This window comes from Solanum dulcamara, chromosome 4 (assembly GCF_947179165.1).
Source record: "Solanum dulcamara chromosome 4, daSolDulc1.2, whole genome shotgun sequence".
NCBI lineage: Eukaryota > Viridiplantae > Streptophyta > Magnoliopsida > Solanales > Solanaceae > Solanum > Solanum dulcamara.
In genome coordinates this window covers 2,945,992-2,973,148 of record NC_077240.1, presented here as the reverse complement: position 1 = coordinate 2,973,148, position 27,157 = coordinate 2,945,992, and the positions used below count along the sequence as shown (strand labels likewise).

At 39.3% G+C, this 27,157-nt stretch overlaps 1 protein-coding gene across 5 annotated transcripts; it reads left to right on the top strand.

The window, feature by feature from the left end:
* LOC129885493 (uncharacterized) lies at positions 1–26,906 on the top strand. 5 transcript variants are annotated; one of them, XM_055959784.1, is made up of 18 exons: positions 1–414; positions 3,164–8,123; positions 8,196–8,384; positions 9,282–9,396; positions 9,913–10,966; positions 11,237–11,684; positions 14,370–14,423; positions 14,511–17,367; positions 17,479–17,592; positions 18,282–18,412; positions 22,413–22,505; positions 23,469–23,738; positions 23,941–24,306; positions 24,380–24,503; positions 25,198–25,273; positions 25,355–25,625; positions 25,741–26,142; positions 26,267–26,906. In XM_055959784.1, the coding sequence occupies exons 1-16, from the start codon at positions 182–184 to the stop codon at positions 25,452–25,454; spliced, it is 11,184 nt and encodes a 3,727-aa protein (XP_055815759.1). In that variant the 5' UTR covers positions 1–181; the 3' UTR covers positions 25,455–25,625; positions 25,741–26,142; positions 26,267–26,906. The 5 variants fall into 5 exon arrangements, with proteins under 5 accessions (XP_055815759.1, XP_055815760.1, XP_055815756.1 ...); XM_055959785.1 differs by having other exon boundaries at positions 25,728–26,052; XM_055959781.1 differs by having other exon boundaries at positions 25,728–26,142.
* Positions 26,907–27,157: the final 251 nt, after the last annotated feature.

The following is a 27,157-nucleotide window of genomic DNA, read 5'->3' as shown; positions in this document are numbered from 1 at the left end:
AGTTGTGGGGCGTAATATGAATAAGAAAAAACTTTAGAGGCCGGAGTGGTGCATTTATACATTGATAATTACGACGTTTCTTGAAATTGTTTGAGCTCGGTCGCCGGTGAACGGCGATAAACGGAAATTCAAGAAGTGACCGAAGAAGACAATGAAGAATTCATCATCAGAATAAGAGATAATGCAAGGACTTCATCACCAGCAGCAGCAATTGGCGGCACTTCTCACCGTCGCTTTACCCAAAGACGATCCTTCGAAATCCACTTCAACTTCTGCTACTGAAGATGACGAGTCTTCTCGTGTTGCCGCAATAACTTCTCTACAACGCGCCATTCTTTACCCTCCAAACTCTCTCCTCATCACTCACTCCGCTTCTTTTCTTGCCCAAGGCTTCTCTCAGCTCCTCTCCGACAAGTATGCCCTTTTCTCTCGCTTGTTCTTATATATGCACGCCATGTTTTCGACGAATGTACCGTAATAAAATAGGCTTGAATGGGTGTGGATTCATGTAGTTAACCCTTGCTAGTTTTGTGATTGAGGGGTCATTGATTGATTATTGTTGAATGGGCTATACAAATTGTACTGGAATTATATAGTCCCAGTAAGTTAATTTGCTCTTTGTCATCATTATTGTTTTGAATGTTATGAATGCTATCTGAACATCTCGGATAAGTAGTTAAAGGTTCTTGGCATATATTTTCTTGGTATAATTTTTATGGTTCTTGATTTTCACCTTTGCCTTCTGTATTCTGTTAAAAAAGCACTAATAACTATATTCAACAATAATAGGGATTGTTGTGTGTACAATGTAGGTTTTTTATTTTTTTTTTGTGAAAACCTATCGTACATGGATTCGGCTATGAGTATGCCTAAGTGTTACGGGCATAGATCTTACATGAGTGCGTTCATATTTAGTAAGGTCTGACACTATTTGAAGAGTTAATAGAAAGTACTCATAACCATGCTAACAAACTAAAAATTGTATAAATCCCACAATGTGGGGTATGGGGAAAACTAAAAATTGTATGATATAGCAAATAATTGAACATTGTAACCCATATGGCCTTGATTTGATTGGTATCACATATTGTCCAATTGTGGTCATCTATTTCTATAGTTAGGACATAGAACAAACCCTTTTACTGAGAAGCTAGAGTCTCATTGTTATGTTTAAGGTAAATAAACGTAAGTCGCATGAAAGAAATTGTCATAAAGAGCTTGCAATCTCTTGAAATCCAGAACACAATGGAAAGACCTATATAGGCAAAATACGGACTAATTCAGATTAAGCTTGTCGCATTGATACACTTTGCTAAAAGTCTTTTAGTTTATTAAAAGATTTGTGTGCTAATAGAAAATTTAAAGAACCTCTGGTGTTTGAGAATCTCTAATTGGGATAAAACTGGTCCAACAATACCGAATCAACATTGAGGATTTACACAACAGACCCTAATTTGAGATTAGAACATAGGTTTAGGAAGAGAACAATACTCATCATAAGTTTCATTTGGTGAAATGGAAAGGTTTATATTTACCTAAGGATAAAGGAGGTTGGGATTAAGGAATCTAACAATGCATGATAAAGCCTACTCATGAAATGATTAGGGAGATATAGCACTGAAGAGAATGCCTTGTGGAAGAAGGTTGTGAAGGTAAAACATGGTGGTGGAAACAGTTTTTGGTGCACCAGGACAACATCAGCTCCTCATGGGGTGTTTCCTTGGAAACATGCAAGTTTTAGTAAAACTATGGCAATAATTTAGCAGCAACATTCAAATTAAAATAGGTGATGGGGAGACCACATTACTCTGTCCAGACAAATAGGTGCGCAACACAACACTGAAGGAGGAGTTTCTAGCCCTGTAGCTACTGTAAATTAACTCAGGGAAGGAGATACATATAACGTCAAATTTGGAAGGTAATGATTGGGGAAGTAGGAAGCATGATGGAATTTCTGTCCAAAATCCGAGTGTTCAGATTATAAAATAAATCCCCCTCCTTTATTGGGCCTTGAGCCCGCAACGTGATCAACATCTCATAACTGGAGTTGTATAAATCCCCCTCCTTTATTGGGCCTTAACCTTTTTGCTTAGTGTAATTTTGCAATGTAAATAATTCTCTTTTCTTTTTGGATTCTGTCAGCTCGTTGGGTTTTTAGATAGACGTTAAAGGAATGTACAGGAGCTTATATTTTTCTCAGTTTTATCCCCTGGTTACTTGTTGAACGAAACCTAACGTTACCTGATAAAAAAAACATGAAGAAAGAAGCAATGGAGCTACATCCCATGCTCAGTGTCTACTTTTCCTCCTTCTGAATATCTAGCTGGATGTGTCATCTTTAGCAGCTGCTGGAAGTGACCACTGTATGCCAAACAAATTCAGCGGTATCTGCCACATTGGCTTGCTAGTGGCTGTGCAAAAGCAGGCTGTCCATGTTTTGTGCGATCGCTTGCATATATTACATCAACTCACATATATTATTCTGTAGTGGTGCAATTATGTATTGCTAATTCATATTTCACAATATTGTCTGAAATAACAACTGTTTGCCTGCATGCCTATGATTCACTGAGCTATCATTCATGACCTTCAAGGAACTTGACTTGCATCAATTACCTGTATCAATCCTTCTATTAACAAACCTGTAGGACTTTTGCTGCACTCTGATACTTGGTATAATTTCTAGAACTTTATAAGGAGAGCCCCTCATCCTTCAGCATGTACAAGGGGTCAAATCCCACCTATGCAACATTCCTGGCCCCTCCCCCTCCCCCTAATAGTAGTATTTTTCTTTGAAGAAAAGTAACAACGATCAGTGATCCATAAGCTTGGGGTTTTGTGTTGCACATAAATCACCTTTCTCCATATCTTTGGATAGGCCTAGAAAGAAATTTTATATATTGTAGTTATTTATCTTTTTGGATTCACATCGGATTCCTGGGTCTTGGTGCTATTTGCACAATGCTGTTATTTACTTGTGAGGAATCATATTGAACAATCATTTGTGACACAAGCTGCCATACAGGTGTTTTGATCACACACCATCAAATTGACGGCCTACTTAACTTAATACGTTACCACATCAATTCTTTTAATAATTTGTACTATTAATTATGAAAACATCTGATGATCATTTTTGTTTGGCGTAAAAACTGCTGCTCAGGTCATATTCAGTGCGTCAGGCAGCAGCTACTGCTTATGGTGCTTTGTGTTCTGTATTATGCTTAATCTCGATAGCTCCAAATGGAAGGCAGAACCATGTCATTCTTGTCAGTTTGGTTGATCGGTTCATTGGTTGGGCATTGCCATTGCTTAGCACTGTAGTAGAGGGGACAACTGATCTTGCATTGGAGGGCTTGCGTGAATTTCTTAATGTTGGGGATGTTGCTGCAGTTGAGAGATTTGCATTGCCAATTCTCAAGGCTTGCCAAGAGCTTCTTGAGGATGAAAGAACCTCCTTGAGCTTACTGCGCAGACTTCTCGCTGTTTTAACACTAATCTCCTTGAAGTTTTTTAGATGCTTTCAGCCCCATTTTGTTGATGTTGTGGATCTTCTCCTTGGGTGGGCGATGGTACCGGACCTTGCAGAATCAGATAGACGCGTTATTATGGATAGTTTCCTGCAGTTTCAGAAATATTGGGTGAACAATATGCAGTTCCCATTGGGATTGCTCTCAAAGTTTCTAGGTGATATGGACGTGCTGCTTCAGGATGCAAGTCCTGGTAGCTCCCAGCAGTTCCAAAGATTACTTGCATTATTGTCTTGTTTTTCTACAGTGTTACAGTCCACGGCATCGGGTTTGCTAGAGATGAATATGCTCGAGCAGATAAGTGAACCTCTTTGTAAAATGGTTCCTATTCTATTAGGATGCATGTCTATGATAGGAAAAAAGTTTGGATGGTCAAAATGGATTGATGATTCTTGGAGATGCTTGACTTTGCTTGCTGAAATTTTGAGTGAACGGTTTGCAACATTTTATCCTATTGCAGTTGATATCTTGTTTCAGAGCTTGGTTATGGAATGTGAAGACCAGTCTATGAAGATGAAGAAGCTTGATTCCTTTCAGGTTCATGGAGTTCTTAAAACCAATTTGCAATTGCTGTCTCTGCAAAAGCTTGGCCTTTCCCCATCGTCTGTGCACAAGATATTACAATTTGATGTGCCTATATCTCAGCTGCGTTTGCATCCCAACCACTTAATACCCGGAAGTTCAGCAGCTACTTATATATTTTTGCTTCAACATGGGAACTTTGAGGTTGTTGAAAAATCAGTGAGTGTACTGCTTGAGGAGCTGGATTTGCTGAGGTGCATGCTTGGACAAAAATCAGACCTGCAGAATCCGGCATTTGATGTCAAAGTTCCTAAATCTTACTCGAAATCTGAGCTATTTGCATTGATTAAGTTTGATTTGGGGGTCTTACTTAGTTGTGTTTCTTTAGGCAATGGAGCTAGCATGATTGGCCAAACAGAAATCGACACTCTGTATGTTAACAGATCCAGAAAGTTAATATCAAGCATTATTGGCAATTTCAACCCTTTTGAGTCACCTGTCCTTGGGCATGTAGAATTGCAAGTTGCAGTTCTCAAGACGTTAGAAAGACTAGCTGCACTTGAATTCTTAAGCAAATGCTCTCTAAGGAAACAAGTTACTGCCACAATTTCACAGGAAATTACGCCTGAGAAACTCAAAAAGGTAGAGAGTGGGAGGACTGAACTTCCTGAGCTAGTCTTAAAGCATCTGAAAATGTATGCTATCCTTCTTATAAGAGCTCTTCATGTCGCTTCTCCTCTAGCAGTTAAACTAGAAGCACTACAATGGATACATGAATTCTGTGGAAAAGTTGTTGACATATATGAGAATGAGAACGCATTATATTTTCCATATGAAGTATTTGGATATGCAGACATTGTCCAGGATTTGCTGTTCTCAGTTCTGGATGTTGCATCAGATAGAGAACCAAAATTGAGATCTCTTGTGGCATTAGTCCTTCAGAAGCTTCTACAAGCAAAGCTTATTCATCCTACACACTTTATAATTACTACTCAGGCAATTCTTGAAAAACTTGGTGATCCAGATGAAGATATACGGAATGCATTTGTCAGGTTGCTTTCAAATGTGCTACCTATTACAGTGTATGCATGTGGTCTCCGTGACAATGGATTGGCTACTGCATGCTGGCCAGGTGTTCTTAGATTTAACAATAGGTCGAACTTGCATTGGAAGCAACTTTTTGCACTTAAGCAACTGCCTCAGCAACTTCATTCACAGCAACTTGTTACCATACTTAGTTACATTGCACAGAGATGGAAAGTACCTCTTTCCTCATGGATCCAGAGGCTCATTTGTGTCTGTGGGCGCACCAAAAATGTCGTTTTGATTCACCCTGAAGAAACTTCTAATTCTAGCTCAAATGGGCTGTTGTGGGATATCAAAGTTGACGAAGATATTCTTGAGAGAATTTGCTCTGTTAACACCCTTGCTGGTGCATGGTGGGCAATACATGAAGCTGCAAGATATTGTATTACCACTCGCCTTCGGACGAACCTTGGTGGTCCAACTCAAACTTTTGCAGCATTAGAGCGCATGCTTCTTGATGTTGCTCATGTCCTGCAGCTTGATGCTGATCAAAGTGATGGAAACTTAAATATTATTGGTTCTTCTTATGCTCACTTGTTACCTATGAGATTGTTGCTTGATTTTGTTGAGGCTCTTAAGAAAAATGTATACAATGCATATGAAGGGTCAACTGTTTTACCCAGTGCTTCTCGGCAAAGTTCCTTGTTCTTTCGGGCAAATAGGAAGGTTTGTGAGGAGTGGTTTTCTCGGATAAGTGAGCGTATGATGAATGCAGGATTGGCGCTCCAATGTCATGATGCTACAATATATTATTGTGCATTGCGCTTGCAGGAGCTGAGGAGCCTTGTGGTTTCAGCTATACAAGATAAGTCTAGAGTGCAAGTGACTGAAAATATCCACAATGTCAGAGCCAGGTACACTGCAGATATCTTGAGGGTTTTACGGCACATATGTTTGGCTTTCTGTAAAACTCATGAGCCAGAGGCATTAATTGGTATCCAAAATTGGGCAACAGTTGTATTCTCTCCCTTGTTTACTGATGAAAATCAGAGTTTAAATGATAGTGGAATAATTGGACATTTTTCATGGATTACTGGGCTTGTATATCAAGCTAAAGGTCAGCATGAAAAAGCTGCGGCTCACTTTATTCATCTGTTACAGACTGAGGATTCTCTCACTTTTATGGGTTCTGATGGTGTACAATTTTCGATTGCGCGTATTATTGAGAGTTACTCAGCAGTTTCTGATTGGAAGTCCTTGGAATCCTGGCTGTTGGAACTGCAAACACTTCGTGCTAAGCATGCTGGAAAAAGTTATTCTGGTGCTCTAACAATTGCTGGCAATGAAGTAAACTCCGTTCAAGCATTGGCACGCTTTGATGAGGGTGAATTTCAGGCAGCTTGGGCTTGTCTTGATTTGACTCCTAAAAGTAGCAGCGAACTCACTCTGGATCCCAAGTTGGCCTTGCAAAGGAGTGAGCAAATGCTGTTGCAAGCTATGCTTCATCAAGTTGAGGGAAGAGTGGAGAAGGTGCCAGAGGAATTGCAGAAGGCCAAGGGAATGCTGATGGAACCATTGTCTGTCTTGCCTTTGGATGGACTTGTAGAGGCAGCATCACATGTCAACCAGTTATACTGCATCTCTGCATTTGAAGAATGTTACAAGCTCAGTGTAAGTCCAGACAAGCATTTTCCATCACTATTAAGTTCTCATATACAAGTGATGAAGTCTCCCCTTATCAAAGATCGTCAAGATTGCAGTATATGGTTAAAGGTCCTACGAATATATCAAAGGGCTTACCCCGCATCATCCATGACTCTCAAACTTTGCAGGAATTTGATGAGCCTAGCTCGTAAGCAAAAAAACTTCCGTTTGGCAAATCATCTTGACAATTATCTCAAAGATCATCTTTCTAGTTTCCCTGATGGAAGTATCCGTGATCATATAATTCTTGGTTTGGAGTATGAGCGAGTACTGTTGATGCATGCTGAAGACAAATTTGAAGATGCTTTAACCAGTCTTTGGTCATTTATCCGACCTTCCATGATTTCATCTTCATTTGTAGCTTCTGACACCATTGATAAAGTTCTAAAGGCAAAGGCATGCCTGAAACTATCTAATTGGTTGCAAGAAGATTATTCAAATTCATGGATGAAAGACATAGTCCTCAAAATAAGATGTGATTTCAACACCTCATCCGGCAGAGAGGAATCTAGCTTCATTCTTGATAATCTGACTTCTAAGGAGAATGTGAATGCTATTGTTGAGGAACTTGTGGGCACTGCAACAAAGTTGTCGTCCCAACTCTGTCCCACTTTAGGGAAATCTTGGATTTCATATGCTTCTTGGTGTTATAATCAAGCTAGATCATCGTTGTGTGCCCCTTGTGAATCTACCCTTTTTTCTTGCTCATTTTCTGCTGTTCTTGATTCTGAAATCCAACCAACAAGATATAAGTTAACTGAGGAAGAAGTATTGAAAGTGAAAGATATTATCTCAAAGCTTCTTGCGAGCAGATATTGTGGCGAAGTATTGAATGAAGATGGAGAATCTGATGTTTTCTGCTCTGGAAATTCTGAAAGCATGCAAAGTGATGGCACTGCTAGCTCTCTGTTGCAGGAGGTAGTAGATACTATCGAAGCTGAAGCTGGAGCCCCTGGAGTAGAAGATTATAATGGTGAATTCTTCCCCAATACATTGACTTCTAAGTTGCAGCAATGCTTATTTAAAGCAAATGTTGTTTTAGAAGAAGCAAGTGTCAAATCCTTAACTACGGATTTGGTTAATATCTGGTGGTCTTTGCGGCGTAGAAGGGTCTCTCTCTTTGGCCATGCGGCCCAAGCTTTTGTGAATTTTCTTTCATATGCATCTTCCAGATCTTTAGATGGCCAATTAACCAGCTGTACTGAGGGGTCAAAATATAAGTTTGTGAACTATACACTTAGATCCACACTTTATGTGTTGCATATTCTTCTCAACTATGGGATTGAGCTGAAAGACACACTTGAACCTGCACTTTCGGCAGTTCCTTTGTTACCATGGCAGGTAGGTTCAATTTCTACTTGTGGTTTGATTTTGACTGCTTTGTCATATTTTAATGATCACTTCCTTTTGTAGGAGATAACACCTCAGCTATTTGCTCATTTAAGTTCCCACCCTGAACAAGCGGTTAGAAAACAATTGCAGACCTTACTAGTAAAGCTGGCTAAGCTATCTCCTAGGTCTGTTGTCTATCCAACTCTAGTTGATGCAAACTCTTATGAAAGAGAACCTTCTGAGGAGCTTCAGAAAATACTGGCTTGTTTGGTAAAATCCTTCTTTACCATTGTATCTGATTAATTATCTGTATGATGTAGAGAATTTTTTTCATGCAATTATGTTTTCAATTCAAGTATGGTCCGACGGCATCATAGCTTTTTAATTTGAGTATAGTTTCCTGTAGTTAATCGTGGTTCTGCCTCTGGCATTTCAGTCTGCTTTCTTGTAGTGAGACTTCTATAGCTAAGTGGAAAATGTTCAAAGGGCCTTTCCAGCATTACGTCAATCTAGTCTTTGTTGTCATTTTGATTCCAAATGGTAGTATTTGAACTAATTTTACCTTTTGTGCATTCCTCACAGTTTCTGTTACTTCTTCTGGTAGAGAAACTTTTAGCCTGTTAAAGTATCTCGTTGAACTATGATATCTTTCTGGAATTATTCTTTCCAACTTCCAAAAAGAATTTTATTGGTAGGTTATGAGAGCAAGTTCTTTTTACTTGTAAGCTATAAGGATAAATTGATGCATGTTCTAGTCCACTTATAGTGGTTTATTATGTCCTATTGCTCAAAGGTAGTGGATCAGCTTTTTACCTGAACTAAAGCTAGGTGACCTGTACAACTTTCTGCAAAATGACATTCCCCCCCTCACACACACCAAAAAAAGTAAATAAATGAATACTGTGCTAGCTGCAGAGTGCCTTTTTTTTGTGCCTTCTCTTTTTATGTTGGTTTCCTACTTTCATCTCCGATTTGCAATCTTATACATATTTTTTGAAATAGTTTATCCCACAATCTCACTTAGACCGAAAATGGTACTTTTTTCTTCTCTCCTATGATGGATTAGTTTTATTAGGTTTATGCAGATACAGTCATTCCAGATTTGGTTATATTGACTTAAATCTGTTTTGAAAACAAAAAATAATTAGATCTTTCTATGAATTGCAGAATGAGCTGTATCCTAAGTTAGTTCAGGATGTTCAGTTGATGATAACAGAGCTTGAAAATGTAACAGTCCTCTGGGAGGAATTATGGCTCAGCACACTTCAAGATCTTCATGCAGGTAGCTGTTGCTCTTTTATTTAGCCATGAACTGTTTTTGGTTCTGGGGTTCCCCTTTAAGTGTGTTTTACCTTTTTCTGAATATCAAAATTGATGGGATGGGTGCTCATATTTTTGAAGTCCTTAAAGGTAAAATAGAAGTCAAAGCTCACCTCATACGAGAAGCATAAAAAACCTCTGAGGGTGGACATTTGGTTTTACAGTATTAAGAAGTTACTAAAATTATCTTAGAGAAAGAGAGTGATAATTCAAGAATCATACTTTAAGTTACATATATTGTGTACAAGTTGAAAAATTGTGATGGTTAACTTCCTCAATGGACCTTTTGTTTTAGTTCATGGTAAATCAAAAAGTAGAATCATCCGCACTTCTTCATTATCAAAATAACAAATCAATACTTAGATGTACTGCAGTACTTGTTCCAAGTCAATAAGCATTCAATTCAGAAAGGAAGCGGTAAATTTAGTGCAATTGTCTTACCTCTTCTTGTTTTGTACATTGATATATAAATTACCAGATGTAATGAGGCGCATAAATTTGCTGAAAGAGGAGGCTGCACGAATTGCAGAAAACCCAACTCTTAGCCATGGAGAGAAGGACAAGATAAATGCTGCTAAGTACTCAGCCATGATGGCTCCTATTGTTGTTGTCCTAGAACGTCGTTTTGCTTCTACTTCTCGTAAACCTGAAACTCCTCATGAAATTTGGTTCCATGAGGTGTACAGGGAACAAATAAAATCTGCTATCGTAACTTTCAAGAACCCCCCTGCATCTGCTGCGGCTCTTGGGGACGTTTGGCGACCATTTGATAATGTGGCTGCATCCTTGGCATCTTATCAAAGGAAATCCTCAGTATCACTAGGGGAAGTCGCACCACAACTGGCTCTTCTTTCATCATCTGATGCTCCAATGCCTGGTCTTGAGAAGCAAATTACGATTTCTGAATCAGAAGGGGGACTTAATACTTCTTCCAGTGGAATTGTCACAATTGCTTCTTTCTGTGAACAGGTGTCAATTTTATCTACCAAGACAAAACCTAAAAAGATCGTTATAGTAGGCTCTGATGGGGAGAAGTACACATATCTGTTGAAAGGGCGTGAAGATCTGCGGCTTGATGCCAGAATAATGCAGCTGCTACAAGCAGTTAACAATTTTCTGCATTCATCATCTGCAGTACAGAGGCAGTCTGTCTGTGTACGTTTCTACTCCGTCACACCTATTAGTGGTCGAGCTGGTCTCATCCAGTGGGTGGATAATGTAGTAAGTATTTACAGTGTCTTTAAGGCATGGCAGAGTCGGGTTCAGCTGGCACAACTTTCTGCGCTAGGTGCTAATGCAAAACAGACAGTTCCTCCACCTGTTCCTCGGCCAATGGACATGTTTTATGGGAAGATCATACCTGCACTTAAGGAGAAAGGAATAAGAAGAGTAATATCAAGAAGAGATTGGCCTCATGAAGTTAAACGAAAGGTACTTTTGGATCTCATGAAGGAAGCCCCTAAGCAACTTCTTTACCAGGAACTTTGGTGTGCGAGTGAGGGATTCAAAGCCTTCAGCTCGAAACTAAAGAGGTAATGTTTTTCTCCCTATCTACCTGCAATAGTCTTCTGTAAATGCAATGCATCCGATAAGTTTTTTTACAGTTTTCTGTTGAAGATTTTCTGCAAAGGAAATTTGTCAACGGTTGTTACCTAGTCTTCAATTCAAGAAGAGGGTTGAGAATAATCTTCTTTTCTTGTGAGAGTAGTGTCATGTCAATGCAGTTTCCATTTTATAGTGAGGCTGTCGGTGGATCTTGGATTGGTGGCTTTTCTATAATAGTTGAATTTATCTGCTTGCAGATATTCAGGTAGTGTAGCAGCCATGAGCATCATTGGCCACATTTTAGGCCTTGGGGATCGCCATTTGGATAATATTCTTATGGATTTTTGCTCTGGGGATATTGTGCATATCGATTACAATGTCTGCTTTGATAAAGGGCAAAGATTAAAGATCCCAGAAATAGTGCCTTTCCGCCTGACCCAGACAATTGAAGCAGCTCTAGGGTTAACTGGTGTAGAGGGTACATTCAGAGCTAATTGTGAAGCTGTTCTTGGTGTTCTAAAAAAGAACAAGGACATAATCTTGATGTTACTTGAGGTCTTTGTGTGGGATCCCCTAGTGGAATGGACACGTGGAGACTTCCATGATGATGCAGCAATTTTTGGGGAGGAAAGAAAGGGGATGGATCTCGCTGTCAGTTTGAGTCTATTTGCCTCCCGCATGCAAGAAATTCGTATTCCCCTGCAGGTACTTTCTATCAGCAATAATTCCATTTGTTATCGTTGTGATAATCTTGCAAGTTCTTTCAACTAGACTAATAGGTATCTACTCTTTCACGTTAGTTACTCTTTCCTTCCTTGGATAAATGCTATAAACAAGGCTCTTTTTATTTCCAGAGTATCCTGGATAGCTCTTGCTGTCTCCTCCACGTCATTTTTTATCCTGTATCACCACGCGTTGGAAAAAACCATAGTGAATTTATTGAGTCTCGATGCTTCAAATTAGGCACAATTCTGAACTGCTTCCCGTAGTTTCTTCTCCATTATTTCCCTCCACTATTGCTCGTTTAACCTCTTTCTCCCAGTACATTGATTCCCCCAATTCTATTCTTTCTACAAAGTGGTCCTATTTGTTGCCGCTCCTCGATGAAAAATCTTTCTGTTCATAGCCCCCTCTTTTAGCCATTACTCTCTAGGCTGTCTTCACTCTTCAGCTATTTTTCTTCCTTTTTTTTGATGACCATGGTGTCCGAACCAGCTTTCGGTCACCTCGACTAATTCCACGGGATACCTGCCACCTCCCACCAGCAACAAGTATCATGTAACTCTGTCCACCAAGGCTAGAGCAGATGGGAAGAATCAACTCTTCAGCTATTTTTCTTGAGTTCTTTTTTTCCTCTTTCAAGATACTGTAAGGTTTCTGTATTCAATATAACACTAAGAGAGTGCAGAAAATTTTGTACAGTGTGATAGAGGTCGTTCTTCTGTCTGTTTATCGGATGAATAATGACAACGATCCAGATCTGAGAGAGCGATACATAATCCAAATGAAAACCATAAAGATAAATTAAAGAGTAAATACTCAGGAAACCATTCATCATGAGAAAAAAAAGAAAAGCTGAAGTTTTTATTTTCACGTGAAATAAGTTATCAGTGTTTTGGTGGTTTTGTTATATTATTTTAATTGGTAAGATAAGAAAAATTGGAAGTTATTTCATAAGATTCCATATTTTAAATTTTTTAATCAAGGAATTGTAGGTACTTTGATTTGAGTGTTAAGAGTTAGATTAAATGATTTAGTCTCTCTTCCACACAACAATCTGTATTTTTTCAAAATTCGTGGTGTGAAATAAGTTTTTGAACAATGGTCAATTAACAAAGGATAAATGTAAGTGATGTGTGTTCTTTTTTTAATGGATAAGGATAGTGAAAATAATCCACACTGGGAAGACAATAATACATGATTCAGGTAAAAAGATCAAAATCAATAAAATCTTAATACAAAGTGAATATTTGATGAGCTGAACGTATTATCAAAGGAAAAATAAATCTAAGTTTACACCTTATCGTGGTTATTTTAGTGGTAAACTAAATCTAAGTTTATATTTTAATAAGACGTGCAAAACACCCAGAATGTATATCATATCATATATTACTAAAAGTGGGAAGATCCCAACCTCAAAGTTGGATTACCATTTTGCCCCTATAAAAGGGCAGCCCGGTGCACTAAAGCTCTCGCTATGCGCAGGGTTCGGAGAAGGGTCCGACCACAAGGGTCTATTGTACGCAGCCTTACCTTGCATTTCTGCCAGAGGTTGTTTCCTTGAACCCGTAACCTCCTGGTCACTTTACCAATTACTCCAAAGCTCCCCTTCTATTTTGCCCCTCTAATAAATTAAATTATATAATATTCATTAATATTAATATCATATTATATTATATTAATTATCAATTAATATAAATGTTGGTCCATTGAAATTCTCAGCCTTTATGCCTAGGTCCTTTAGGCTTCTTTACATATGTTTTTTTACTCCTTTAGCTTATGGCAGTTTTTACTCCTTTAGCTTCCGGCAGTTGATAAAACTTTTCATATACTTTGGCAGACTATAAAATGCACTATGAAGAATGTATCTTCAAGTCACTTCTACATCAAATTATTTTCATTTCTTCTCTGCTACAAAGATACAATACCTTTCCATCCACTATATTGTAATTATTACCATTCACATTCCTTAGCCTTTAATTATTACATGTGTGGTAAAACTCTAATCAAAGCTGTTACTTATGATCATTTTATCCCTATAATCAGGTGCTTTTCGGAAAAATACAGTGTTTGTTTGAAATTTTAGGAGCTTTTTGTTCTAGTATGTACAATATGTAATTGAGATTTATTTTTTTGATAGTATATATTTTTATAATAAATTTATTCATGTTAAAAATAGAGATCTTGTATACAAATTTGTTTGTTCTTACCCCTTCTAAATTTGTCTCATGCCTTTGTCAATTTCATTAAAGGTTTTACATGCATTTATTAATTTTTCAATCAGGAATTCATCGACATATTCATACCATGAGAGACTATATTATGTCAATTAGTTTCACATATTATTCCATTTTTATGATTTTTTTAATGAATAAAATGTAAATGGTAAAATTAATATTGTTTGTTTCAACATTTTCTATTTTATAACTCAACTTTCTAAATATATAGAAAATTTATAATAATAATAAGGGACAAACGTGCAAAGCACGTTCCTAGAAACTAGTCATTTAATATACATAGATGGATGTTTAACTGCAGGATCTTTTTTTGCCTTCTCATTATGATGTTAATTGTAAGGCAAATTGTAAGTACATGCAAGATGATGCATTCATAGTGTTACATGAATCAGTATCTTCAATTAATGATTTTTCTTCTGTTTTCTTTATCTAGGAGCATCATGATCTTCTGCTGTCTACCTTACCAGCTATTGAAACTGGTCTTGAGGTATGTAGTCAACTTCCTTCTGCAGGTGATGGAAGTTTGTTTCTAGTTGAAATGAACTTAGTTTAATGCTTTTATACTGATTTACAGAGATTTATAAACATCATGAATCAATACGAAGTTGTCTCTGGTCTGTACCGTCGTGCTGACCAAGAGAGATCTAACCTTGTTCTACGGGAGACATCTGCGAAGTCACTTGTTGCTGACACTACTTCTACTTCAGAGAACATCCGGGTTTCTCTTGAATTGCAGGCTCGAGAATTGGCACAAGCTCAAGCTGTGGTAATGGAGAAAGCCCAAGAAGCAACAACTTGGATTGAACAGCATGGAAGAACCCTTGATGCTCTAAGAAGCAGTTCGATCCCAGATATTAGAGCCTGCATACAACTGACTGGTAAAGAAGAATCTCTATCTCTTGTATCTGCTGTTCTCGTAGCTGGGGTTCCTTTGACAGTTGTCCCTGAACCCACCCAAGCTCAGTGCAATGATATAGATAGAGAAGTTTCTCACTTAGTAGCTGAGCTGGATCATGGACTTTCTTCAGCAATATCAACAATCCAAACATATTCTTTGGCTTTGCAACGTATCTTGCCAATCAACTACCACACCTCCAGTCCAATCCATGGTTGGGCTCAAGTTCTTCAGCTTGCAATAAATACGCTGTCCTCTGACATTCTATCCATCAGCCGAAGACAGGCTGCTGAACTTATTGGAAAGGCACATGCTGATGGTATTGATTCTGTTAAAAATAGATATGATGATCTTTGCCTAAAAGTGAGTCAGTATGCAGCAGAAATAGAGAGAATGGAAGAAGAGTGTGCAGAGCTCGTTAATTCAATTGGTCCTGAAACTGAATTAAGAGCTAAAAATAGTCTATTGTCTGCTTTCAAGAACTACATGGAGTCTGCTGGTCTTGAGAGGAAAGAGGATACTGGGCAGTTAGGATCTTCAGTTCATGGAGGCTCACAAGATGGGGGTTTGCACAGAAACTTTCAAGAGACCAAGGAAAAAGTTCTATCAGTTTTGAAAGCAGCTTTTAGTTCTCTATATAATGATGTTAAGCATAAAATACTCAATAACTTGAGTCATTTCACTAGGAGAAGACACACGGACATGATATTGTGCTTTGACTTTGGAACTTTTTTCTCTGAGTTTGAGGAGCAAGTAGAAAAATGCATGCTAGTAGCAAAGTTTCTGAATGAGCTTCAGCAGTATGTCAGCATGGATTATAGGAGTATCAACACAGTTATTGACACTTCTGAATCTTTATTTGATAGTAATTGGACTTCAATTTTTAAAACCAGTCTGTTTTCCTGTAAAAACTTGGTTGGCCAAATGTTTGAAGTTGTCCTACCAGAGGTCATCAGATCGGTCATTTTGTTCAATTCAGAAGTCATGGATGTGTTTGCATCACTCTCACAAATCAGGAGATCCATAGATACAGCATTAGAGCAGCTTATTGAGGTTGAATTGGAGAGAGTTTCTTTAGCTGAGCTTGAGCAGAATTACTTTGTTAAGGTTGGTCTCATCACCGAGCAGCAGTTGGCTCTTGAAGAAGCTGCTGTTAAGGGTAGAGACCACTTATCTTGGGAGGAGGCTGAAGAATTAGCCTCTCAAGAAGAAGCATGTAGAGCGCAACTTGACAAGCTCCACCAAAGTTGGAACCAGAAGGACGTGCGGATTTCATCTCTTATACAGAAAGAAGCTACCATTAGAAGTTCTCTGGTTTCTTTGGAACAGAATCTGCAATCTATGATCTCTCATGAACATGATGAGGAGCTACATCTCTTCAGAAGCAGAGCTCTTATGGCTGCACTGATGCAGCCCTTCTCTGAGTTGGAAGCAGTTGATCGAGAATTGTCATTGCTTGAGGCACCTGTTGAATCTGGTTCAACTAGGATTTCTCACCTAAAAAATTTATTTAATTCAGGAAGCCCGCTATCTGAATATATTTGGAAGTTTCCTGGCATATGGAGCAATCATGCCTTCTTTATGTGGAAGGTTTATATAGTGGACTCTTTCCTTGATTCCTGCACACAAAATATAGCTTTACAAGCTGATCAAAGTTTGGGATTTGATCAACTTGTAAATATAGTGAAGAAAAAACTTGAATCTCAGCTTCAAGAAAATGTTGAGCAGTACTTGAAAGAGAAAGTTGCGCCTGTTTTAATAACAATTTTAGAAAAAGAAAGTGAATATTTGAAACAAGTGACAGAGTCAACAGAAGATCTTACTTGTGATCAAGGAAATAACAACTTTGCAGCTGTAAGAAATGTGCAAATCATGCTTGAGGAATACTGCAATACACATGAAAGTGTCAGAGCAGCAAAATCAGCTGCTTCCCTCATGAAGAGGCAGGTGAGTGAATTGAAGGAGGCTATTCTTAAGACCAGCCTCGAAATTGTTCAGATTGAATGGATGCATGATATAAATGCTAATATTCTGCAAAAGAGAAGGCTGATATCTCATAAATATCTTTCAAGTGATGCTAGACTCCTTCCAGTTCTTTTAAACATCAGCAGACCTCAATTGCTTGAAAATTTTCAATCATCGATTGCAAAAATAGCTAGAGCTCTAGATGGCCTGCAAGCTTGTGAGAGAACTTCTGTCACAGCAGAAGGGCAGCTTGAGAGAGCTATGAGCTGGGCTTGTGGAGGTGCAAGTTCAACTTCTGCTGGCAATGCTTTGGCAAGGAATCCAGGAATACCTCAGGAATTTCATGATCATCTAATGAGGCGCCAACAGTTATTATGTGAAGTTCGAGAAAAGGCATCAGATGTGATGAAACTTTGCATCTCCATATTGAAGTTTGAATTATCGAGAGATGGCTTTTTCCAGACTTCAGAAGAATTTTATCCATCCAGGAGCATTGCAGATGGCAGGACCTGGCAGCAAGCTTACTTAAACGCTCTGACAAACTTGGACGTTACTTATCATTCCTTTACTCGTAAGTCTCAAAGCTATATGTTCTCTATTCTATGAATGACAAAAGTGCATTGGTAGTGGTATTGCATGCTTCTCATTGGCAAAAATCGTCTTTTTGTCTTTTATGCATCAGATACTGAACAAGAATGGAAAGTTGCACAGAGCAACATGGAGGCTGCTTCAAGTGGTTTATTCTCTGCAACTAACGAACTCTGTGTTGCTTCTGTTAAAGCTAAGTCAGCATCAGGTAAGATGACTTTATGATGCTATTTTGAATGTAACTTGTTCAATATGTGGCTACCTAAAAATCTTAAGCTGATAAGCTCTGATAAGATCAAGCTCTTTAACTTGACGGTCTACTTCTTACATGTGCTTCTGGGGTTCTTTTTATTGGTTGGACCAAGCACATGGAACTACAGTGACAATTGGTCACTGTGAAACTCAAATTTTGAAATTTTTCTCTGCTCAAAGCAAGAGATGGAGTTTCGACCTACCATAAGCTTGAAATAATTGTTGCATGACTTTATATATTAATTTCCACAGCATATATATGTTCAATAAAACCACTCAATTTCATTCATCTTAATCTATAAGATGGAATGCAAACATTACTAGTCCGCAGTCATGTGATTTTCAGTTATCAGCCTATAACTAGATACAAATCCCATCCTTCTTGTTGCCACGTGGTTTAGGATTCTATTGTATTTTACTTTTAGCAAGTATGAAATTTGTGAGTTGATCCCATTTTGAAGATGGAAACTCTAGGAAAAATTGACTTATAAAGCTGAATGTAGAAAATGTGGAAGCACGTGGTTCTCTTATATGGCATGGTTTTCTTTAGTATTTTCTTAATTTATCACTAACTGGAGCAAGATGTTTTTAGAGTTGTCTTTCCCCCCTATTTTCTCAATGCCGTTGACTTTTCTCTTCTCCAAGGGGATCTGCAAAGCACTCTGCTTGCGATGAGGGATTGTTCCTATGAATTAAGTGTGGCGCTATCTGCATTTGGGGCCATAACAAGGGGGCGTACTGCTTTGACATCTGAATGTGGTTCGATGCTTGAAGAGGTAGGATTCTCACGACTAAATTAATGTTCTTATGTTGGTGTTTTCAATCAAATTTGTGTCCAAATTGGCTTGTTCAGCTACATGAACATTTGACTTCATCTGCTAAGCCTATTCTCCTAAGCTAAATGCCTACCTTTTTGAAACAGAACATGCATACTTAATTCCATCTGCGTAGCTTATTCTCCTAATAAAGCAGCAAGGGGTAGATTTGAATCCACCTAAGAAAATGAATAGGTAGAAATGCCATAGACCAAGGTTTGCATCTTTATGGAAGGTTTCAGTATGTAATTCCAGAAAATTTGAAGATTAAATCTGTAAAATCATAGAATAACTTTATACAAGTAAGGTCAAACTAAGCAAGTTGTCTCACTTTTACCAACAATGAACGTGGCTATTGCAGGATTTCTCCTTCTAAATGGTTGTTTAGCCATACAATAATATTCCTAGATTCTCTTACCTTGCCATAGTGTTGTTGTTTTGTTATAGCAGCATCCTGGATGTCATTCTTGATGTGAATCATGGTCAAACTTTCTCTAGGTTGACCTTTGAGTGTGTTGATCACATGTATAAATAATATATATTGGCAATTATACATTAAGAGGCATTTTATTTGCTTTCAATAAGAAAATAAAGACATATTTTATATGATTAGCGAGTTTTTGTGCCTGAGAATAGGTTCTTGGAACGGGGACGAGGGTAACGAGGAGTAAGTGCGTTAAAGGAGCGTCTAGACTGAGAATAGGTTCTTGGAACATTGGGACGTTAACGGGTAAATCCATAGAACTGGTTAAGATTCTAAAGAAGAGGAAGATTAATATAGCCTGTGTCCAGGAGACAAAATGGGTAGGCTCTAAAGCTAAGGAGGTAGACGGGTATAAGCTTTGGTTTTCTGGTAAATCGAAGTATAGGAATGGGGTAGGCATTTTAATAGACAGTGATTTAAGGGATCAGGTGGTGGAGGTTAGGAGAGTCAATGATAGGATGATGTCGATTAAAATGGTCGTTGAAGGGATCACGTTGAACGTTATTAGTGCCTATGCGCCGCAAGCGGGCTTACGCGAGGAGGATAAGAGGCGCTTTTGGGAGGATTTGGACGAGTTAGTGGTAGGCATACCACCTACTGAGAAGCTTTTCGTGGGAGGGGATTTCAATGGACACATCGGGTCTATTTCAGGAGGATATGATGATGTACATGGGGGCTTTGGCTTCGGGGACAGAAATGGAGGAGGAATCTCACTTCTGGATTTCGCAAGAGCTTTTGGGTTAGTGATAGCCAACTCGAGTTTCCCAAAGAAGGAGGACCACTTGGTAACCTTCCGTAGCTCAGTGGCTAAAACTCAGATAGATTTTTTACTCCTTAGGAAGGATGATAAAGGTTTGTGCAAAGACTGTAAGGTCATCCCGATCGATAACCTTACAACCCGACATAAGCTCTTAGTGATGGATTTAGGGATTAAGACGACGAGGATGAGGAGGGTTGGGGAAGAACGACCTAGGATCAGATGGGGGAGTTTGACATCCGTTAGGGCCCTAGAGATGGGAGAGAAATTGAAGGATATGGGAGCCTGGGATAGTAGTGGGGATGCGAACGGTATGTGGGATAGGACAGCTAGTTGTATTAGGGCTGTAGCAAGGAAAGTGTTAGGAGTCTCAACAGGCAGTCGTAGACGGCATCGAGGGGACTGGTGGTGGAATCAAGAAGTGCAAGGGAAAGTGGAAGCAAAGAAGCTGGCGTATGCTAAGTTGATGGAGAGCAGGGATGAGGTGGAGAAGTGGACGAATGGGGAACTGTATAAGATAACGAGGAAGGAGGCGAAGTCGGCGGTTGCAACGGCAAAAACGATAGCTTTTGAACACCTTTATGCTGAACTAGAAGAGAAAGGCGGGGACAGGAAGTTATTCAGGCAAGCCAGGGCCCGGGAGAGAAGGGCACGCGATGTGGATCAAGTGAAGTGCATTAAAGACGAGCACGGAAAAGTACTGACAGAGGATACCCTTATCAAACAAAGATGGTAGTCTTACTTCCATAAACTTTTGAATGACAGTGGAGACACAGAAATTGTGTTGGGAGATTTGGAACATACAGGAAGGAGTCACGATATTGGGGGTTGTAGCAGTATTACGGTCGATGAGGTTAAAGGTGCTGTTCGTAGGATGCGCTGGGGAAGAGCGATCGGACCTGACGAGATCCCTGGAGAATTTTGGAAGAGTGCGGGCTCGGTAGGTTTGGAATGGCTGACTAGGTTATTTAATGTCATCTTTACGACTGCAATGATGCCCGTAGAATGGAGGTCGAGCATCATGATCCCTCTATACAAAAACAAGGGGGATAGCCAGAGTTGCGACAACTACAGAGGTATCAAGCTTCTAAGCCATACTATGAAAGTGTGGGAAAGAGTGGTGGAGATGAGGGTGAGGAGAGGCGTGTCTATTTCAGAGAACCAGTTCGGATTTATGCCGGGACGCTCAACTACGGAAGCCATCCATCTTATGAGGAGACTAATGGAGCAATATAGGGAGAGGAAGAGAGACTTGCATATGGTATTCATCGACTTAGAAAAGGCTTATGATAAAGTCCCTCGAGAGATACTATGGAAATGTTTGGAAGCTAAAGGTGTACCGGTAGCGTACATAAGGTTGATCAAGGACATGTACGAGGGTGCCAAAACCAGGGTAAGGACAGTAGGAGGGGACTCAGAACACTTCCCGGTGGTGATGGGGTTGCATCAAGGATCAGCCTTGAGTCCGTTTCTATTTGCCTTGGTGATGGATGTATTGACGCGACAAATTCAAGGTGAGGTGCCATGGTGTATGCTTTTTGCGGACGACATAGTCCTCATCGATGATACTCGTAGCGGAGTTAACGCTAAGTTGGAAGATTGGAGACGCACCTTGGAGTCTAAAGGGTTTAAGCTGAGTAGGACCAAGACAGAGTACCTGGAGTGCCAGTTCAGTGAGACACCTCAGGAGGTTGGCGCGGAAGTTAGGCTCGGGGACCAAGCCATCCAAAAGAAAAGTAGTTTTAAGTACCTTGGTTCTATAATGCAAGGCAACGGGGAAATCGACGAGGATGTCACACATCGTATTGGGGCAGGATGGAGGAAATGGAGGCTCGCCTCTGGTGTGTTGTGTGACAAGAAGGTGCCACCACTACTTAAGGGCAAGCTCTACAAAGTGGTGGTTAGACCAGCTATGTTATACGGGGCGGAGTGTTGGCCAGTTAAGGTCTCCCACGTGCAAAAGATGAAAGTTGCCGAGATGAGAATGTTGAGATGGATGTGTGGGCATACTAGGAGCGACAGGATTAGAAATGAGGCTATTCGAGACAAGGTAGGAGTGGCCTCGGTGGAAGACAAGATGCGGGAGACGCGACTGAGATGGTTTGGGCATGTGAAGAGGAGAGTCCCAGATGCACCAGTGCGGAGATGTGAGAGGTTGGCCATGGATGGTTTCAGAAGAGGTAGGGGTAGGCCGAAGAAATACTGGGGAGAGGTGATCAGACAGGACTTGACGCATTTACGACTTACCGTGGACATGACCTTAGATAGGAGGGTGTGGAGGACACACATTAGGGTAGAAGGCTAGCACATAGTGGCATTTCTCCCCCTTAGCCGTAGGCGTATTAATGCACTATGATTCCTTGTACTTTGATTTATGGTATTTATGTTAATATCTAATAATACTTACTGCTTTTTGTGCTTTGATTATTTCGTTATCTATTTATCTACTTTTAATACTCTTGTCTGACCTTTTTTTATGCTTCTAATGAGCCGAGGGTCTTTCGGAAACAGCCGTCCTACATTGGTAGGAGTCAGGTCTGCGTACACTTTACCCTCCCCAGACCCTACGATGTGGGATTGCACTGGGTTGTTGTTGTTGTTGTTGTTGTAGCGAGTTTTTGTGCCTGCAGTATCCACATGAGCTCACATTACATTATTGATGCTTTGTGTCAGCTATTTTTCAAGTCTCTTTTTTGTTGATAATTTGTCCTTTCCTAAAGGTTCTGGCGGTAACAGAAGGTGTGCATGATGTCCACAGTATAGCAAAAGAGGCTACTGCTTTGCACTCGTCTCTTATGGAAGATCTATCAAAGGTTTCGTGTTCTTATTTTCCTCTACGCTCATTTGTTTGTCTTCCTTCCTTTCATCTTTACATGGGTTGGGGTGGAGAGGTGGGGAGCAGGAGACAGTTTTTTTTTTTTGATAAGGTAAAGTTTTATTAATTAGAAGTACCATGAAGGTACACATAAGTGCTACAAAAACAGACAGCACCTACAAGGGCATCCCCTAGCAAATTCAAAAATTCCATACACTGATCCAATTACTCTCTAATAGACACCTCTTACACCAAAATAACAGATTTTTCTGACAAAAGTTTTTTGACTCTTGAAATGTGATTTTTTTATTCTCAAAACAAGCACTATTCCTTTCTCTCCAAATGGTCCGGAAAATGCACAAAGGGATGGTCCTCTGAAGTTGCTTCTGGATCTTTTCTGTCTTTTGCCCGAGCCAGCTATCCAGTAGGCTCCTAATTCTGAATGCATAGCCCATATGACACCACAAAGGTGCAAGAAAAGCTCCCAGCAGAGTGTAGTTGCACTGTTTTTATTTGTAATTTGTCCTTATTCCTAACAGTCACACCCTAGTTCTGAATTCTGATACTGCGTGTTCTGACAGTTTTAGGTGTCATTTTTTACTTTGTGGTCTGTCACAAAGAAAAAAGGTAGGTAAAATAAAATCGTGAAGTGACAGTAATAGAAAGCGATAAAGTTTCCTGTATCTGTTCCCTTTCCTTATTCATGTTAATTTTCCTTCTTAATTTACTCTATCTTTCCTACAGTTTCCGACCATATAATTTCCATCATATTGAGAAGGTGGAAACATAGTTTAACACTAATTTCCTTAAAAGGATTACTTTCTTATTGGGGGGAATGGTGCGTGTAGGCAGGTGTAGATACTAGAGAGATGATTTCAGGGTCTCATTTGAGTCGAATTTTTTTTTTCCAAGGAACCTTCTCATTTAAGAATACCACTTATTTTATTTTCTTGATGGACAGGCAAATGGCATCATACTTCCACTTGAGTCTTTATTATGCAAGGATGTTGCTACCATGACTGAAGCTATGACAAAGGAAAAAGAGGCAACGATGGAAATATCTCCTGTTCATGGACAAGCTATATTCCAGTCTTACCATGTTAAAGTTGAAAAAACTTATGAAGTCTTTAAGCCCTTGGTTCAATCTCTCACAATCTCTGTTGAGGGGCTTTATTCGATGTTGACCAGGCTAGCACAATCTGCAAGTCTGCATGCAGGGAATCTGCATAAGGTTGTAAAGACAATATACGCACATTTCACCTATGTTGCTTGGACTCTTCAAAAAACATCAACGGGTGCGTGTTGAATTCTTCAAAAGTAGTGTATTTTTGGAGAATCTGGCACGTGTGCGGCATCGAAAGTGAAGAGTCCGAGTAACTTAGCATTTCACGGTGCTCTTTCTAAGGTTCTAATGAAATTGTTATTTGATGTAGGCTCTTGAGGGGTTAGGAGAAAGCCAGGAAGCAAGATCAGAGGATCTCAACTCCTACAGGCCAGATCTTGCCGATCAATATGATGGAAAAAATGAGATCTTCTCCCAGTCAGACAGAGAAAGCAGTATGGATGTTCTTGATGTGAATGGACTGTCTTTGCAAGATAAGGGATGGATATCCGCCCCTGATAGCATGACCAGTGGCAGTTCAGAGTCTGCAGCTACATCATCTCAAGTTAGTCTTGCAAATAGTTCCAATGGCCCAGACTTAACTGATCCAATTACTCCATATTGTTCTGATGACACAGAAAGATCAGTTGGAGGTGCACTTCCAGGATTGCCACAGCCAGAATCTGAAAAGACACAGGTTTGTTTCTTTAGTTGCACAATGTGACAGTCTGAATTCTACCCATTATTGATACTGTTATTGATTGGATCAGGAGACGTTTGAGATGAAACTTTTGCTTGGAAATGAAGAACCCTTGTCAAGCAAAGACAAGGTTGAGGAGACTGCTCATGAAACTTCACTTATCAATGTAGAGGCTGCCAACCGAACAACCCGAGGTGAGGATTTATCAACTGTCTCTTTCCAATTCTTACTGAATGAACATAATGAACTAAACTTAACCTTTTAGGTCCGTACGGTTAGTCCTGATAGTTAAAAACTACTTCTGTGGCATAATCAATCAACACCATTGTCCTTTCATGATGAAATCGGCTTACACATTTGAACGAGTAGTTACCAGCCTTGAGAAGTGGTTTATATACTTGTTTCATACTAGTTCCAACAGCTGATTGCAATTTCTTTATTAGCCATTTGCGTCTTTTCGTTATTGTTACTGCTTTCATTTCCGTATTCTCTTTTTCAAATTGCTTTGAGATGCTTTACTTGAGTCGAGGATTTATCAGAACAAGTCTTTCTATCATTTTGAGATAGGCTACACTCTATCCTCCCAGATCCCACTTGTGGGGTTAAATTGGGTATGTTGTTGTTGTTTTTAATCATGAACAACCAAAGGAAGTGTTGATAAACTTCTGCTGTTAGGTACTTAATGGTGCTATCTTAATGATAAAATTTGCCCCTTTCTTAGCCGTATCAAAATACTGAAGGACTAGCCAACAGTGTGCTAAATCAGTCTTAGTAATTGGTTATTCTTATTCTCTGGCTCTTTAATTGTCAATATAGCTTTTGACTATTCAATAGCATTTCATGAATGGTTACACTTCATATACTAAATATATGGTTTTGTTCTCCTAGGTAAAAATACATATGCATTATCAGTCTTAAGGAGAGTGGAGATGAAGTTAGATGGTCGAGATGTAGCTGACAACAGGTATATCCCTTCCCATGAAAATTTTAGATGAGTATCTTGTATCAAATGTGAATGACCATGTTTGTTTATATTTCTCCTCAGGGAAATCAGTGTGGCAGAACAAGTGGATTATCTGCTCAAACAAGCAACAAGTGTAGATAATCTTTGCAACATGTATGAGGGTTGGACACCTTGGATTTGAGCTGGTGAAGATTATTCTTTTTTTCAACACGAGAGCTCTTTTCATAATATTCTGTGATACATTGAAGAAGCTCCGAGGTAAATTGGAGCTTAGTCTCCTGAACCACAAGATGCATGTTGGAACTTTGACTTCCTCATTTCAAGAGACTTGGCAATTGGCAAGCAAATATAGGTGAGAAATGTTCTATTAATCTTGTTTAATGCTTTTTCTAGGCATAAATAGATAATCTTGTTTATACAACCTGGATCTCCTTGTAACTAGGAGGATTGGTAGTTTTCTGATGCAGTGCTAGCGAATTGAGGATCCAACTTGAAGGCTGTAGGTAGAGTGCTCTCGTCTTCTCCAGCTGCCTGTTCTTCCTTTATGATGCCTTTTGAGAAACCGCTGCATGTTCCTTATTCGGATCTGCATATGCAATACTGGAACTTCAAATCTACACTTGGCAGCACTGTGATCATGGTTCAAACACAGTTGGAAGACAATATAATGAGCTTCTAAGGGTAGCATGATCCATCCATATCCACTAATTGGCAATAATGACCTTTTCAAAGTATCCTCTGGTAAATGAAAATCTGGATGTCGAGCCGTGGGGATTCTCGTAAGGATTCCTTTGCATAATTGTGTAGCGTATATCAGTGAGTAAATATTGGAATATCTTGTGGAACTGTGTGGAATGACCTTTCAACATGTAGGTGTTAGCTTTATTTCAAATGTATTAAGGCTCTTTAAGACTTGCTTAATTACATTACTCTTCAATTGTTTTGTGTCAGAGTTTTTGTGCTGAGCCTACCTCTTGTTTATTTGTTTGATAGGTCTATTGATGGCTTCCTATTTGATGCTGACGAAGCAATGTGCAGTTACAACAGCTTCTTATAGACTTTGATGGGGGTTGGCTAATGTCATGAGAAATTTGACTTTTAACCGAGGCAGTGAGGGATCCAATGTGGGACTGTGGGTACCTTGTTAGCTCCTGCTGTTGCTAGTTGGGGTCTGGCTTTACCATGAAGCACTTGGTATCTTGTAAATGTTCACACGTTCAAGGGATATTGCTACACAACCATGTTGGAGCAATTGGCTGGACCGGACATGATCTGTGCCTGCCACCATCATCCATCTCTCAACCATACTGTCAATTGGCCACTGGATGCTCACAGGGATAAGATAGGAAAGGATTAAATGCATTTTTTATAGTCTCCGATGCTTGGGTCTAGTGGACACAAAGTTGCTTCTTTGGGGGGAAGGCATACTAGCAATCAAGAGGAATAATATGAAGGCAACAACTTGGAAGTTGAGTGATATAAATCATGTTCATATTCAGCAGCTCATAGTTTGTTGTCAAAAAAGATTATAGTCACAAATTACAGTAGCTCAGATTTGCAAGTTTTGTAAATATTTACTACAAGTCAAAAATTCTCCTCCCTCCTTTCCTCTAAAATAAAATTTACCTAACTACACGAGGTGCTTAATAGATATTACTTGGGGATACCGGGGTTAATGCACACAGATATTTGTGAATCTGTATATGGAATTGGAAATATGTGAGATATGTACTAACTTGAGAAAGAAAAAAAAAAGACGCACTTTTCTGTCATATATCTTTCCATCACACTCAACGATATATGTGAACAGTGATATTTGAATAAAAAGAAACAAAATATCTAGTAGAATTCTCTTTTCTCTTTTCTGATGTGAGGTTGTAAAAG